The 16,691-nt window shown below is 36.2% G+C and overlaps 1 protein-coding gene across 2 annotated transcripts; it reads left to right on the top strand.

The window, feature by feature from the left end:
- The first annotated feature begins 2,277 nt into the window (after window positions 1-2,277).
- On the top strand, window positions 2,278-12,886 carry LOC124630771 (cytochrome P450 4C1-like). Of its 2 annotated transcripts, none has more exons than XM_047164767.1 (10): window positions 2,278-2,454; window positions 3,694-3,783; window positions 4,196-4,306; window positions 5,445-5,630; window positions 6,241-6,437; window positions 6,815-6,872; window positions 10,431-10,629; window positions 11,642-11,793; window positions 12,123-12,302; window positions 12,644-12,886. In XM_047164767.1, the coding sequence occupies exons 1-10, from the start codon at window positions 2,301-2,303 to the stop codon at window positions 12,829-12,831; spliced, it is 1,515 nt and encodes a 504-aa protein (XP_047020723.1). In that variant the 5' UTR covers window positions 2,278-2,300; the 3' UTR covers window positions 12,832-12,886. The 2 variants fall into 2 exon arrangements, with proteins under 2 accessions (XP_047020723.1, XP_047020724.1); XM_047164768.1 differs by having other exon boundaries at window positions 2,292-2,450.
- The last annotated feature ends 3,805 nt before the right edge of the window (window positions 12,887-16,691 follow it).

The following is a 16,691-nucleotide window of genomic DNA, read 5'->3' on the forward strand; positions in this document are numbered from 1 at the left end:
TTTTGGCTGGTTTGATTATCATGTGCTTCTTAAATGAATTTGCCTAATTATCTTGTACATAAATACAGTCAGTTATTTATTGCACGAAACAAAAAAAGTAGATAAATTTTCAACAATCTTCTGACTATACTCTGTGCTTCATGAAAATTACAACGAAATGATATGCGAGTTCCAGTATGTAACGCTAGAGGGCGCTGTAATAAAATATACGCGTTGATGGCCTCGTTGGTTTAGTGGCCGCAAACGCGGCTGCTATGACTGAGGTTTCTCTCGGGTTCGATTTTCGGGTTGGATCGAAATCGCTTTGTGGGTTTTATAAAACTCTCTCAAAGCAGACCGTAGTTTTCTGTATTATTAGGTAAAAATGAGCCAGCTTATTTGAAAATTAAAATCTGGAAGAAAAAAAATATAATAAATTATATTTTTAGTTTTGATAATTGAATTCAATGTTTAGGAGATAATTTTTTATTTTGATTGATGAAGATGATCATAAAATAATTAATATTTTATAATCTTTTGGCAAATAATTTTTTTTTTATTTATTTTGATTAAAAAATACAACATGACACCACAATCCTAATGTTTATAAAATGTAAACAAACATGACTGTTGTTATACCTACATCTTAGGTACCTATAATATATGATAGTAATTAATATTGTTTCGTTAGCTGACCTCAATCATGTTTATAATTATAAACACATATGAGAATTCTGTATAATTACTCAAATAGAATAATGGGTAATTAAAATGACATTTAGGTTTCTCTTGTTTCTTGATCTTTAGCCCCTATGGGGGTAAAAACAACTTGAATATGAATGAAAAAGCTTACTTACTACAATTAAAATGTAAGTGTAATTAAATATGTATTTATGTAGGTAAATTACTACAGAAATAGTACCTATTGCCTAGAACTTGGCCTTTTCTGGGCACATAAATAAAATAGCATTAATAAATGTAAATTATCTTATTCTGATAAGTAGATAGTGAGTATGAATCAAATAGTAAAACCTCTAGATCCCTTGCTAATAATTTTTTGTTTAATATCCTGAATAGGTTAATTATTTAAAAAGGCTTTCATTAGGAAAATAAATTAGATATAATGGTATGGATGTATCGATGGATCAAACATTAAATTATTAACAAGAAAAAAATGAATTTGGGTGTGACCGTTGTTACAAAAAATATATTCCAGTACCAAGGACAGCATTAATAAACACGGTAATAATTAATCAAAAATACTACAGATTTGTTTTTGGCTCAACTAGTACCTGCTTGTTTTTTTTTGTAGTTATTTACAAACAGAAACTCGAATTTTTGTTTCTTTCTATCCAAGTTTTTTTGAACTATAGGTATCTCTGTTTAACCCAGAGGTCAAAATTATCGATAAAAACGATAAAGCCGATTTGAATCTTGTAAGCGATCCTAACTAATATTATAAATGTGAATGTATGTTGATGTAGGTCTCCTCTGTCTTATCAAAACATGGATAAGACAGAGGTCCTATCTAACCTCCATGTAGCACTTGCCTACATGGAGACTTCACGCTTGATGTTTCTTGACCAGTACGAATACCTAAGAGAAATAGTGCAGCTAAGTAAATACAACTTCGAGAAAGAGATTGAAGAGTCTCGGTTCAGAAATGAGGAGACCCGCAGAAGAACGAAAGTCAACGGCATAATCCGAAGAATTGTAAAGCTGAAGTGGTCATAGGCAAGGCACGTTGTTCACAGATGACCGATTGGGCAGAAAAGTGATCAAGTGGTGACTACAACCCGAAGACGCAGTGTGGGCAGGCTCTCCACTAGATGGAAGGACGATCTGGCCAAGGTCGCCGGGAAGTAGTAGATGCGGGCTGCCGGATGTGCAATGTGACGAACCTCGGGGGAGGCCTTTGTCCAGCATTGGACGTCTTTCGCCTGAAAAGACAACTCTAGGTTTTCTTGTTTGTGAGATTTTATTTATTCAAAGATACCACAAACACCCGGAGAAATTCATGATACCTATGCATCATTTACACATGGGTTCTTACGGTGGCATTACATGCATCTAAATTATAGGTAATCACAATTAGTCATAATACCGATGAGTCTTCTTCCTCAATGGAATTCACACATCGGGACTCTTTAATCCAAATGCGTGAAGCAAAATCTATCAAGACTAGTAAAACCGCGACAGACAACTAGTATGCTAGTAACATATCTAATTCTTTTACAACAACAGGTCCCTTTAATTAGGCATCTAAGTATATAAGTTAAGTTGCGTGGCTATACGTCGCAGTTGGTTATGAATCGTGAGCCATGCTGTGGCTAGTGTTCTGTGCCGTGGCTCTGTGGCTAGTGGTCAGACGGTTTCAGAACCGTAGGATAATAGCAGTGGCCAGTAAAATAAAATGTGGCGTCAAAACTTACCCTTTGGTTGGCCATGCGTATTTGTTTATGGGGGGTGGAGTAAGTGAGTACATGTTTTGTTTTTCTTGCCTATCTAATTAATCAAAAATTTTGAGGTGATTAAAAAAATATTGATTTCTGGTCTACCTATACTTACTCCATTTCAGTAGGAAGGTAATTTTGATAGGACTGTTTTTTTACAAATAACTATTAAACAAATATTTACACCTGCTAAAAATAACGTTTCAAATGATTACCTAAGTAATTTACTTTTATTTACATTTATTTTTAACTGCATTTGAAACTGAGTGTTTTAGTAAGAATTCATGTCTAGATTGTTTATTCTTTTGTGTCTACTCAAACGGGGTATACGAAGATCTAGAAGAAATTATGCATTTGAATATAACGACTTCGCTCGTTTAGCATCTATATATATATATATATATAAATGAATTGCTGTTCGTTAGTCTCGCTAAAACTCGAGAACGGCTGGGCCGATTGAGCTGATTTTAGTTTTAAAATGTTTGTCGTAGTCCAGGGTAGGTCTAAACGGTGAGCAAATAAGGAAAAAAAATGCGAGTAAGATTCCCGGGACGGGAGTGATTAGACAAAAACCAACTTACGGAATGCCGCAGAACCACAAAAGTAAAGTACTAGGACAGCATAATTCACCTTAGTAAAGTATACCAATAACGAAATTTCGATGCAACTGCTCACCATGTACCAGGGTAGCATAACTTATATGAGTATACCAATACCAAGTGTAGGTAGGCGCTACTGCTCACCATGTACCAGAGCGGCAAAAAATACACCGGGCGCGGGTAATACCGCGGGGAACGGCTAGTCATTAATATTTTTATCATTAGTATTTTTTAAAGATTTAAACAAATTAATCAACACAGTCAGTTTTAATTATCAAAACAGTATGATCATTGACCCCACGCCCTTTAGTTAATAACTCGATATATTAAGAGTTCCTATTGCTTAATCCGAGCTAGCAATATGATTTTTTTTTATCTTTAGCGTCTGTTTAAAATGGAATAGCTTCTGCTAGCGGACCCGGATAAAAAGCCTTGTTCAATGGGCTGTCTATTACTGAAAGAATTTTTCATATCGGGCTAGTAGTGGACTTGAAATTAGCGCATTCAAGCAAACAAGCTAACGAACTCTTCTGCTTTATAATATTATTCACCTATGGGTACATAGATTTGTGGACTTCAAGTCAAAGTTAAGAATATTGACCTGAAAAACTATCAAGATGTTAATATAGTAAACAATGTTTTAAGATTCTGTGTTTTTGCAGATCGTATGGAATCATTTCAGCGATTAGGTCGCGATGCTATCAAAAATGGCGGACTCTCTAATTTCTGGCTAGGGGGACACTATTATACGGGTGAGTCGAAACTTGATGTTCTAGGCCAGTACTGCAGTAATTTTTAATAGTTAAGTACCAGAGTACCTAGTGGTAATTCTCTCACAGAGTTTTGATATGCAACCCGTCAACATTGGGGACTCTGGTGGCCTTCTCATCTGCCTAGACTTCTCAACTATTTTACCATTGGCTTCCAATCTACTGAAGAAAGGGCTTCAGGACAAAGAAAGACATTTATTGACACAACATAGGACAACACAAACAGGGGAAAAAATAACATGTTTTTTATGTGTGCGCCAAATAGATCAAGTTCAACATACTTTATGAGATAATTATGGTAGATCCACCTTGAACCAATTTTTGTAACCCGAATAAACAATAAAGATTGACTGTTATCTTTACTTCAAATAAATAAATAATTGTTCTTTTGCAGTGGTCGTAGATCCCGTGGATTTGGAAGTTATACTAAAAACTTCTTTGGAAAAGGATGATATTATGCGCTTTGCGAGAAACCTTATCGGCAATGGAACAATTTTTGCACCAGGTAAATAGCATTACGACCTTTAAATGTTTTTGTTTACAATTTTGTGACTTATGTCAACAAAAAAGGTCTTTAGCATTACATATGTTGTTTTTGTGGAACTAGCAGGTAATTTTAGAATGAACACTAATAAAAACATCGTTAGTCAAAAATGTCTGTAAATTGACAAGTAGTAATAGTATGGCAACGAGTTGCAGCTGAGGAAGTTCCATGAATTACCTACCTCAGATTTAGGAGGGCTGTAGCTGCAATTAGTCATCTTCTCTTTTTTTCCACGTACGTTTTATGGAAATGGTCCACGGGATCTTCAAATAGCTATAAGAACAAGTGTCTCTTGGAAATATGTCATTATGTACTCCCTTATAAACTCTCCGTATACTCATATACAAACTTTATTATACACTCCCACTCTCTTATGTGAATAAATCGTCTGAAGATTATTCGGTCATTTTACCATCTTAAAAGCAAGATATACAACATGTAACGTAATTAACGCACACCCTCAAACACGCCAATTAGAATATTATGTTATAATCATAATACATACACTGAATTTTTAATTTAACATGAATATGCATTGTTATTTACTAAATTAGTTATACCAATTCTTGGAGAACTTTTTGGTCATACTACTACGCACGCAAATATCGCGCCGCGCGCCGCTCGACTCGACACAACATAACGAAACTACGGAAAAAGCCGACAATACACGAAGTCTTATTACTTTGAGTTACGATCTATTTGAATTTGTTTTGACTGTACAGGGTTAATCTATATTAATAATTTCCGTAGTTTTAATTATTTTTGGGATAAAAAATTACCTTTATTAAAAATGATATAAATCGATTCAGTAAACGATTCTGAATAAACTATATTTCAGGATGTGCGTTAATTAAGTTACATGTTGTATACAGTAATAGTAATAGGTACAGTACAGTTAATGTGACCTTTTTTTAACGACGTCAAAAATCATCAAATGACCCCTCCCGCTGTGGGTTAGCAGCGGCGAGGGAGTGTCAGACTCTTACCTACTGACTAAAAACCGTCGTGTCCCGTCGTAGGCCTTTTATGTACCAGGGAAACCGTGACTCTTTCGAACAATCCCGCAGCCAGTTAATGTGACCTGACTCCCCATTCACAGTGAACATCTGGCGCCCTCGTCGCAAAGTCCTGGCTCCGACCTTCACGCCCAAAAACCTGAACAACTTCGTGAATATCTTCGCTCGACAGAGTCAGGTGATGGTGGAACAACTACAGTCTGTTGAGGGGAAGGGCGCCTTCTCAGTTTGGAAGTATATTACCAGTTATACTATGGATTCTGTTTGTGGTAAGTTCCTCTTGTTTTGATGGAAACTAAACGGAACCGTTTTGGTTTATCTTTTAACAATACTCATCAATTAAGTTAGACTATTGCATTCAACAGCTGGTAAAATACTCCTTCGTAACCATTTTTGTTATTACACCCTGTTGTCCGTCTATCCCCAAGTCTTTCTGACGCATCAATTTAGAAAGTGTAGCTGTCTTTAAAATCATTTTTTAATGTATGTGACCCTAAAATGACCCTTAAACTTTTGCTTTGAATTATTTCCGTCTAGCTATATAAAAATATTATATTCGTAAGTCGTTGTCGAAACTAAGATTATGGCGTTAATGCAATTAATAAAAAATCTAGCTAAGCTGACAAAAAATAAGCAAGTTAAGAATTATGACTAAATTAATCGGTTCTGTAAAAAAAAAACAAATCATATAATTATTCATAGTGTAGAAAAGCGTCATTAGTCAGTTCTATATTTTGTCTTAACTACTAGATATTAAAAAAGGTTTATCACATTTAGGTAAATATCTCCTTTGTCAATTCTATTTAAAACATTCCTTGCTATTATCAACCTTATTACAAACAGCGTAAGATACAGTTTCAAAATTCTGATGTTCCCCAGAAACCGCCCTGGGAGTGAACGTAAATGCCCAAAAGACTACGGATGAGCCATTTCTGATGGCGTTTGAAGAGTGCTGCAAGTTAATGGCTGCCCGAATGTTAGCCCCGTGGCTACATGCTGATGCTGTGTATAAGCTGTTACCCCAACATACTGGCTTTGAAGCCTGTAAGAAGCTCATCTGCAATTTTATTGACCAGGTATGCTCGCTGTATAAACTCTCTGATGCCTAATAGCCCTAAGATATAATAGAAAAAAATATGGTTTCTTACGTAATGTGAATAGAGGTCCATGTGGGGCATATCCTCAGAAAACGAGTAGGCGCTTTCTATAGATCGATGAAGAATTTAGCACCCTCAGCAACTGGTTAAAAGTCAAGTTTGTTTCTTTCGGCGAATATTGGGAACCAGGGCGGCGGTAACTCTTTCCAACAATCCCGCAGCCCCGCCAGTAGGATTTTACCCCTGAGAAAAAATAATAAGCAGTTTTTACCTACACCTAAAACTCGAACAGTACCTACATCACCATTGAGACGGTCAATTAAACTAAGAAACCAATGTTTCTGTATTTATTCCAGGTGATAAAAGCAAAACGAAAAAGCATAAAGATAGACGAGACCAACATCACGAAAAAAGGTACGTAGGTAGGTAATTGTCCTCACATAATCATAATCATTATATGCATGTCCATTTTCCAGGAAGGACTTATAACAATTATTTACTTATATCTGTACTTTGCATTGGTTACTATTAGGTTAATGGCAGGCCAAGAGTACTGGCCAGTTGTAAACACAGGTTAAACGTCACAAACGTATATTATGTAATTATTTTACAGCCTTCGTTTTGTTAAATGTGCTAGTCATTTGATTATTTTACTGTAAATTCAACTCCTAAGCGGCTTTTGTCTATTATTGAAATCCCATGCATCGGAGAGCACGTAAATGTCGGTCCTGCGCCTGATCTCTCTCCTGTCGTGTCGGATTGCCGTCCTTTAGTGTAAAGCAAATGCTTGTGCACTATAATAATAAGTCCTGCGGATCGCCTTCAAGAGAAAAGCCGCTATGGTATTATTGAAATAAATCTAAGCTCTTCAAAACCTTTCTATAGAGCCAGTAATAGTTAGAGATCCTACAACCCTCAGGGTAAAATATATTTTTTCCCCATTTGGCAACTCACGTTTTTAACGAGCCCGATTTAGTACTTCAGAAAAAAATACCGAGAGACCTCACTTAACTATCTAAGTAATATAACGTAATTATTATTATTTTACAATACTCATAACACTGAAACAATTGCACGTTGTAAATAGGCTGCAATTACTCAATTTAAAATGTTTTTACCGCACTAAATGAGGCATAATTAAACTTATTTATTGCATTGTAAGAAATAATGAAATTCAAGAATTTTGCCTTCTGTGTCCTAATCATGATATCCCAATAATGTGTAGGTCACACTTTGTACTTTCGTACTAGACCACGGGACTATAAAGTCCCGGAATTTTTATGGTCTCTGCACACAGCGGGCGCGGCGCGGCGGGACGGGACGGCGACGCGACACAATGCACTAGATTGTCGCGTCGCGTCGCGCCGAGCGGGACGGCTCTGTGTGGCGGCCTCCGTAATATCTAGTACATTACAACTGCTCAGTGTCGCGTTGCCGTCCCGTCCCGCCGCGCCGCGCCCGCTATGTGCAGAGACCTTTAAAGGCGAACGTTGGGCCGAACATGACACGTTGAAGCCCTTTAAAGACAACTTCAATAAAATCGCATTATTAGTATTATAAATCGATTTCAATAATACATCCGCTGCATACCACTTATTTTGTTTTTGACGAGATAATAAATCTGAATTTGCTTGACTCACTAAAAAAAATACCTACAAAATAGATATAAGAAAAATTACGTTCAACACAGGAAAATAATTTCTTCTACAATGAAACACACTACCATTTAACTTTTTTAATTTTTGCCAAATGTCTCGGAGCTTCAGTTGTGCTGCGACTTATGATTACATCCAACCAATCTTCACGATCTTTGACTAATTGACGAGAAACTTGCGTTGTTGACTTTTCATTATTATTCTGTGATTTTGTAGGTTCCGACATTTTCACAGATTCTGACGTATCTGTAGGTTCTGACATTGTTACGGGTTCCGATGTATCTGCAGGTTCTGACATTGTTACGGATTCCGATGTATCCGCAGGTCCTGACATTGTTACGGGTTCCGATGTATCTGTAGATTCTGACATTGTTACGGGTTCCGATGTATCCACAGGTCCTAACATTGTTACGGGTTCCGATGTATCTGTAGATTCTGACATTGTTACGGGTTCCGATGTATCCGCAGGTCCTGACATTGTTACGGGTTCTGATGTATCTGCAGGTCCTGCAGTTCTTGTAGGTTTTTTAACTTCTGCAAATGTCGTGTCACAATTTATAGAATAAATTAGACTTATTATAATGAAAACTGCAGTTTTCATTCTTGATGTGTGCTTCGTCTAGACTTTTCTTTTAAATATTATTTATCGAAGTAATACTAGTCATAAAATGTTTTATATGGTTTCGAAATTGGATATTAGTTTTATTTATTTTATGATCAGTACTGGCGTAGGAGCTAGTTTTAAGAAGACTTCATTGTACATAATATAGCAAGTGGTATAACCAGGCCAGACCAGAGAACCAAGGTCATCGACATAGCCCACCGAATCAGCAAGCTGAAGTGGCAGTGGGCTGGCCATATTAGCCGAAGAACCGATAACCGTTGGGGTAAACGAGTTCTAGAGTGGAGACCACGCCTCGGCAAACGTAGTGTAGGACGTCCTCAGGCACGGTGGAGTGATGACTTGCGCAAGACGGCTGGCAGGAGCTGGATGCGAGAAGCCGAAAATCGATCTCAGTGGCGTGCACTTGGAGAGGCCTATGTCCAGCAGTGGACTGCGATAGGCTGATGATGATGATGATGATAACCAGGCATCTTTACACCAAAACATGTTTTAATCCTGAATTATTGCTGTCTAAACTAAATGGGACTCAGGGCCAACAAAAATTACTAATTAGAGGTACATTATAAAAGTAGAATAATGGTATATCAATATTTTATTATCAACTTTTTCCCGAGTTGTCGAGTGAATAGTGATGTGTTCGACGTAATCAAATACAAAACATTTGAATTTCGTCGCGATAAAAATAATTTGCTCATTAATGTATTTAAACAAAGAAGATAAAAATTCTGCGGGCCGCAACAATTCAATCCGCGAGCCACATGCGGCCCGTGGTATAGTCAGCCCTGTTTCAATGTATAAATAAAATGTCCGTTTTTATGCAAAATGGAACCACTCGACAAATTTCATTTTTTACTTTTTTTGAAGAATACTAATGTAAAAGTGGTCTAAATTCTTATACAAAAAAGAACCACATGATTTCCGCCTTGGAAAGAAGGTATATTAAAATTTTGTATAAGAATTTAGACCACTTTTACATTAGTATTGTTCAAAAAAAGTAAAAAATGAAATTTGTCGAGTGGTTCCATTTTGCATAAAAACGGACAAATACAAAAATTATGATTCCAAAAGCTTATCAATGGAACAAATCGCCATATCAATGAGCCTTGAGCCGCCATGGTTTTCCTTTCATCCAAATTCTCTAGTAAGAATTTTTGTCATTATTTAAATATTTTGTAAACATGTAGATTAGCTATCGATATGGCTAGAAATAATGTAAATTGTGGGATGACGGCAGATAAACAGAATATGATACAAAGGAGAAAACTTGGGCCAACCTAATAGGCTAGTTTCCTAAAAAATAATAATTAGTCCGTCTTGTAGATTGTCCAAAATTAAGCGATACGTATTTTTTCTTTTTTAAATTGGATCAGAACTTGTTAAGATATAGCGTGTTAAAGTTGAGTGTGACGTCACAAGTTGCTACAATTTTCAGGACACTGTGACGTAAAAGGCCCCCACTCCTAATTTTTGAAGTGTATTATCTTTGTCATTTTATGTTTAATTAAAAAAAGAAAAAATACGTATCCAATATTTTTTGATTATCTAAAAAGCGGACTAAATATTATTTCATTATTTCGACCCTGGACACTACCCTATTGAATATCGGACCTCCAAATATAAGTTCTTATATGCCATCAATTTGCCAAGAATTACAGTTCACGTTTATTATTTTTACCAAACCTTTCACTCCAGACACCACCCATGACATGAAGACCTTCCTAGAACTCCTAATAGAAGCATCAGGGGGAGACCGAGGGTACTCCGACTTGGAGCTACAGGAGGAGACCCTGGTCATCGTAGTAGCTGGTACTGATACCTCGGCTGTGGGGGTGTCTTTTGCTGTCATGATGCTGGCCAGACATCCGGATGTGCAGGAGATGGTGTATAGAGAGTAAGTTGTTTGGCGAAATATTTCATGGGTGTGTAAGAAAGAGGTAATGTGAGTAAGAGAGATTTATAAAAAGCGGCCAAGTGCGAGTCCGGACTCGCGCACGTAGAGTTCCGTACCATCCAAACTATTATTCTATATACATACATATATTTATAGATATCGAGCAAAAATGATACACTTACTTAATGATACGCGCCCTCATACTTGAGAGATTGGTAGTGGGTAAAGGACCAATCTCTCAAGTATGAGGGCGTGGGTTCGATCCCAGGTCAGGCAAGTACCAATGCAACTTTTCTAAGTCTGTATGTACTTTCTAAGTATATCTTAGACACCATTGGCTGTGTTTCGGATGGCACGTTAAACTGTAGGTCCCGGCTGTCATTGAACATCCTTGGCAGTCGTTACGGGTAGTCAGAAGCCAGTAAGTCTGACACCAGTCTAACCAAGGGGTATCGGGTTGCCCGGGTAACTGGGTTGAGGAGGTCAGATAGGCAGTCGCTTCTTGTAAAGCACTGGTACTCAGCTGAATCCGGTTAGACTGGAAGCCGACCCCAACATGATTGGGAAAAAGGCTCGGAGGATGATGGATGAGCAAAAATGAGTATGGGAGCCCCCCGAAATATTTATTTTATTCTAGTTTTCAGTATTTGTTGTTATAGCGGCAACAGAAATACATCATCTGTGAAAATTTCAACTCTCTAACTATCACGGTTCATGAGATACAGCCTGGTGACAGACGGACGGATGGACGGACGGACGGACGGACGGACGGAGGGACAGACGGACGGACGGACGGACAGAGGAGCGAAAACAATAGGGTCCCGTTTTACCCTTTGGGTACGGAACCCTAAAAAAAAGACTTGAACTTGACTTGACTTGTAGAAACGAACCTCATCCTCATCCTTCTTGAAGATATTAAATATATTTTTTATTCAGGAGATAATACAAAAATGTAGCTATATGACGTCATACATTTTTTGATCATACATGAAAAATATTTATTTTTCCACAGGTTGTACGAAGTATTCGGTGACTCCGACAGACTCATTACTCCAGAAGACCTGCCTCGTCTCAAGTACTTAGATGCCGTGGTCCGAGAAACGTTACGATTGTACCCACCAGTGCCAGTCGTTGTGAGGAAAATTGAAAAAGACGTACAACTACGTAAGTGATCTAAATTGTCGTGTCAAAAGATAATGCTGAGATAGTTAAGAATATTTAGGTGTTTGAGAGCCTTATATTGTCATCGATCTGAAATCTCTCTAGAATCAGATTAAATACTGCTTCTCTTTAGGCTGCCCGCCCGCGTCCGATAAATCGTTGACCGATTTCTTGTAGGAGAAAAATAGGTAACAATAATAAGATTGTCAGAAAATCCAAGTTGGGTCTACAAAAACTCGGCCCGGTTATCTGTTCTACAAAAAGTCTGTCGTCTTTCTTCTTTATTCAGTAATGCAATGTTCTTTATTTATTCTTGATACCTTTTATTCTAGCGTCAGGAGTAACCCTAGTAGAAGGTTGCGGAGTATTAGCCCACATTTGGGGTACTCAGCGCAACCCTCGGTACTGGGGGGACGATGCGGAGCAGTTCCGACCAGAACGCTTCCTCGAGACCACGCTCAAACATCCTGCTGCCTTCATGGCTTTCAGTCATGGTCCTAGGAATTGTTTAGGTGAGTTAACATGATTTTGTCTCGTGGTGATGGTGAGAAAGTACATTATGTATCAAGCAATGAATTTGGGCTTTAAAAAATTTGCCAAGGCTAGGCTAATGTTAAATGCCTGCTGTTTTTCCAGTATTGAAATAATATTGTCTGATGATAATAAAAAATAGTTTATGTGGATGTAAGTATGTAAATAAGAAAAGTTATCGCAAAACAATTGTAAAAATCTAAAAAAAAAAACAATCTGAACCAAAAATCTTCTATGAATTCTTAAAATGTCACTGGGTAAGTACCGTGATTGGCATAAAAACAAAAAAGTTTCTTATCTGATTGCCCAAATTCTTTTGCAGGCTACCAATACGCCATGATGTCAATGAAGACAGCCTTAGCGACTCTCGTCAGAAGATACCGCGTGTCCACTTCTGACATGGCCAGAAGTAATGGCTGCAAACCAGAAGATAAACCCATCACGGTGACCTTTGATATCATGATGAAAGATGCTGATAGGTTCACTGTACAGTTAAATAGTAGGAAATAGTTGTGTGATAGGGTATTTTTATAGTTTTTGTAAATAAATAGGTAATTTAATAGTAGAACTGTGTTTTTATTTATTTTACAACTTCCTTTTAATCCTCTAAGATCATTATCGTAAGAACGATAATTATTAACGATAATTCCGAAGAAGAAAATTTAAACCATTGATATAAATAAGTTAACTATTACCTGTTCTAGCTGACGCCAGCGGTTTTGCGAGCATCCCGTTGTAACTATCTAGCTCCGCATAATTGGATGAAAAGTAGCCCGCAGATTGTGTCGATAACTTAGCTAAAAACTTTTAAATATTGGATTTGTAGTTCCTGACATACCCTAATAAAATATAAACTTGCAAGGTTCCTACTGAAACTAACACAGCAAAGAAGTAAACTATTCACTGTGGCTTGCATTGCTTATTTATTCAGGCGTTGTAAAACGATGTTCTTTGTTTACGTAGAAACGGAATAATATTGAATTAAATGATTATTTTAAGTTATTTCATATTGACTACATGGTTTTAATGCTTTCCATAATTTTTCATCCTTTCTTAATTGATAGATAAATTTTAGAATCTTCTCTTTTTGCTATCCCTCGGTATGCATTGGGGTCAACGACATTTTTAATTTATTTGGTTATGGAGCTGATTTCTTGTATTTATTTCAAACTAACGATTATTATACGACTTATCCTGCCGTTAGGCTGATTTTCAAGATCTCATTAAAAATTGTATCTTTTGTTTCATGTCCATTTGTTAAATATGTACAAACAAAAGGCGATCGTAATCTTACCGTAAATACTTTAAAACTACATACTTACCTGCAAATGTATACATTTACTCAGTACCTATACTTAGGCACCTTCCTCAGTCTAGTTTGGATAATTATAAATAAAATAGCTACTTAATCTTCTTTTTTTCGTGTTTAATTTTATCATTTGCTGATCTGCCTTTTATTGTCCCATTGCAGGGCTGTGACCTCTTCTCAAGAGATGGAAGTAGGTTTAATCACCACGCAAAATATAGGTGGGTGTTACAGGACTCACTTATAACGCGGGTTACAAGTGTTTGGTTTGAGTCTAGGTATATTTGTTTCAAAGTAAAGCTATGATAACTATGCACCTTTAAATAGGTATATCAAAAGTTTCTGTAATTTTTACTTATACCTTACTATACTAATATTATAAAGAGGAAAACTTTGTTTGTTTGTTTGGTTGTAATGGATAAACTCAAAAACTACTGGACCGATTTTAAATATTCTTTCACCATTAGAAAGCTATATTATCTGCGAGTAACATAGTTACCTATATTTAGTTATTATTGTTCATTAAAGTTAATGTTTAAGATATTTCATTACCCATTATGGAATGCAATACATGCAATGTAGTACATTATGGAATGCAATAAACGATAGAATACGATAAAACAACTTTTGTTTCTCAAAATATTCTCAATTCAAAAATCCAAGGACTTATCAAAATGGCCAATGACGAAACCCGCATAAAATAACTAGTCTAGGAAAAGTGCAACCAGACCAAAGCTAAGATACTCAATAAGGGAAAGACACTTCGTTAAAAGCTTCGAACAAAATCGGTCGCGAACTTTTATTACGGGATATAAAACGTATTTTAACCACTTCATAGTACGTTAAAAATAGAACCTTAATAAACTTTATATATTGTTGTTAACTGGTAGACAAAATGTTGTGGATATTAGCAGCTTTATTCTTAATGCTTTGGACAATGATGGCCAGATTCAAGAATAGAAGATTGATCGCTTTGGCTGACAGACTTGCTCCAAGGAGTATTGCGTTGCCCTTCGTCGGACATGGGTATCGATTTTTGGGAGATGACGAAGGTGAGTACTTTTATTAAAATATTGTAATGTATTAAAACTTATATAATGTTTACTATATTGATTTGGGTGGTAATGTGGTATATTTGATTCATAAACGGTGTAGATATATTATTATTAGCTAGTTAATATTTAAGAGTTTAGATATCCATCGGCATCGATCAGTTGCGGTTTGTTTGTAGTTAGGTATTGTTGTTAGCTTAATTGACCTTTTCTTATTCCATATACCTATATATTATTGAGATATTATTGAGCCTTTTCTAGACTTAGAACTATGAAATTATACATCGATATATTCAGGTTGGTTGAAAATATATAAATAATACAGAAAAGACCTATGCTACAGCCAGGAGCACTATACCTTGCGAGAACTTCTCAACAGTTCGCAGCATAGATACTTACAACATTTGCTTGCGTTGCTAAGTCAGCTCTAACGACAATTAGCTTTATTTCTATACTAAAATAGTAAGGAAGAAACATTTTTTGTTTGCATTCTAGTGGCTAAGAAACTACTGAATATTTTGAAAAATTCTTGCACTTTTACGGGAAGCTACATTATCCCTGAGTAGCATAGGTTAGGTATATTAAGTACATCCTTGTATGGGCGGTAGGTCCCGCGAAAAAAAGAAAATAAAAAAGAAATAAAGAACAATAAAAGCCTGTGATGCGACGATGGAATACTACGAAGCCAAAAGGTCAGCCTGTCGAAAGGTTTATTTACCTACCATAGAACTAGTTTAAGTACTTACCTTCGTAGGTATCTCTACTGTCCTTATAACAAATACCGGTACCAGGTACGTACTTCCAGGAAAATCACCTACTATATTTACATCAGTTTATAGAACTGAGTAGCTATCATTGACTACTGTAGCTATACAAGGTGTTGATTTGCATTTGTGCCATAGTTCAGGAGGAGGACATAAAGTACGTAAATAATCGATTGGAATTACAGTAGACGGGAAATAGCTAATATGCACTGCTTTTTTTGTCATTGTAATGTCGTAGTATTTCAGAAGTAATCCAATTTTATGAATGAAATTTACGAATGATCGTTGCGTATTCTTTGTGTTTGCGTTTGTGTGAGGGCGCAGCACGGTTTTAAGGCCAGTAACACACACGCCAAGTTTAAATACGGCTAGATGACATAGACGGAATTCGGAAAAAAAATAATTAAAAAAAAATTACGTACCAATTTTTTGGTTGATTTGGGTCGAGAATCATTAGCATAATTACGTCCTTGACTATGGCACGGATGCAAATCAACAGCTTGTATATCAACGATGTATTAAAATAAGCTACCTTTAAAAAAAATGCTTAAAGTCAAAGTATTTACTAAATTAAATTTTGACTTGCACACCACATCATAAATGGAAATAGATTTTTAACTTATTTACCTACATAAGTGTGCTTTTTATCTCGCTACAAAGTTCTCTCTGTGACACCTGGAGACACTGTAGCTTCCAAAATCGTTTCATTCGTTCCGGAGTCTATTTTATGCAAACGAACAAACAATTAAGTCTTTCCTCCTTAAAATAGTAGATATCTACTGCCTTCCTATTGATTTCTATGTAAAATTTACAATTGATAGGTACCTTACCTGCCTTGAGTAGAGTAGTCCATAACCGTAACAAGTATAGGATATTTTATATGGCATGGTATCGTAAATAGGTACCTTCCATAGTTTGGTATTTTTTTAGGCAATTTTGGCGATTACAATAATTAACTAATAAGTACGTAACCGGGACATTGAATAAAGCTTTTGAATTCGTACCGGTATGTAGGTAGTTATTATTTTAATACCTATTCCTAAATTAATTAATATGCGTTACGCGCAGTATGAAATTGCCGAAACCATTAATTATTTTGTCCTAATGTTAATTAGTCTTTGTCTTGCCCTAAAACGATGTGATGCGTAATATTTACGTGAATAAAAAAATACGGTAAGTTATGAATAACCACCGTGACGAGACGAATTAATTAAGTAAGTAATTTAACAGCCCTTCAAAAAAAAAAAC

Source organism: Helicoverpa zea, chromosome 5 (genome assembly GCF_022581195.2).
Source record: "Helicoverpa zea isolate HzStark_Cry1AcR chromosome 5, ilHelZeax1.1, whole genome shotgun sequence".
NCBI classification, from domain to species: Eukaryota; Metazoa; Arthropoda; class Insecta; order Lepidoptera; family Noctuidae; genus Helicoverpa; species Helicoverpa zea.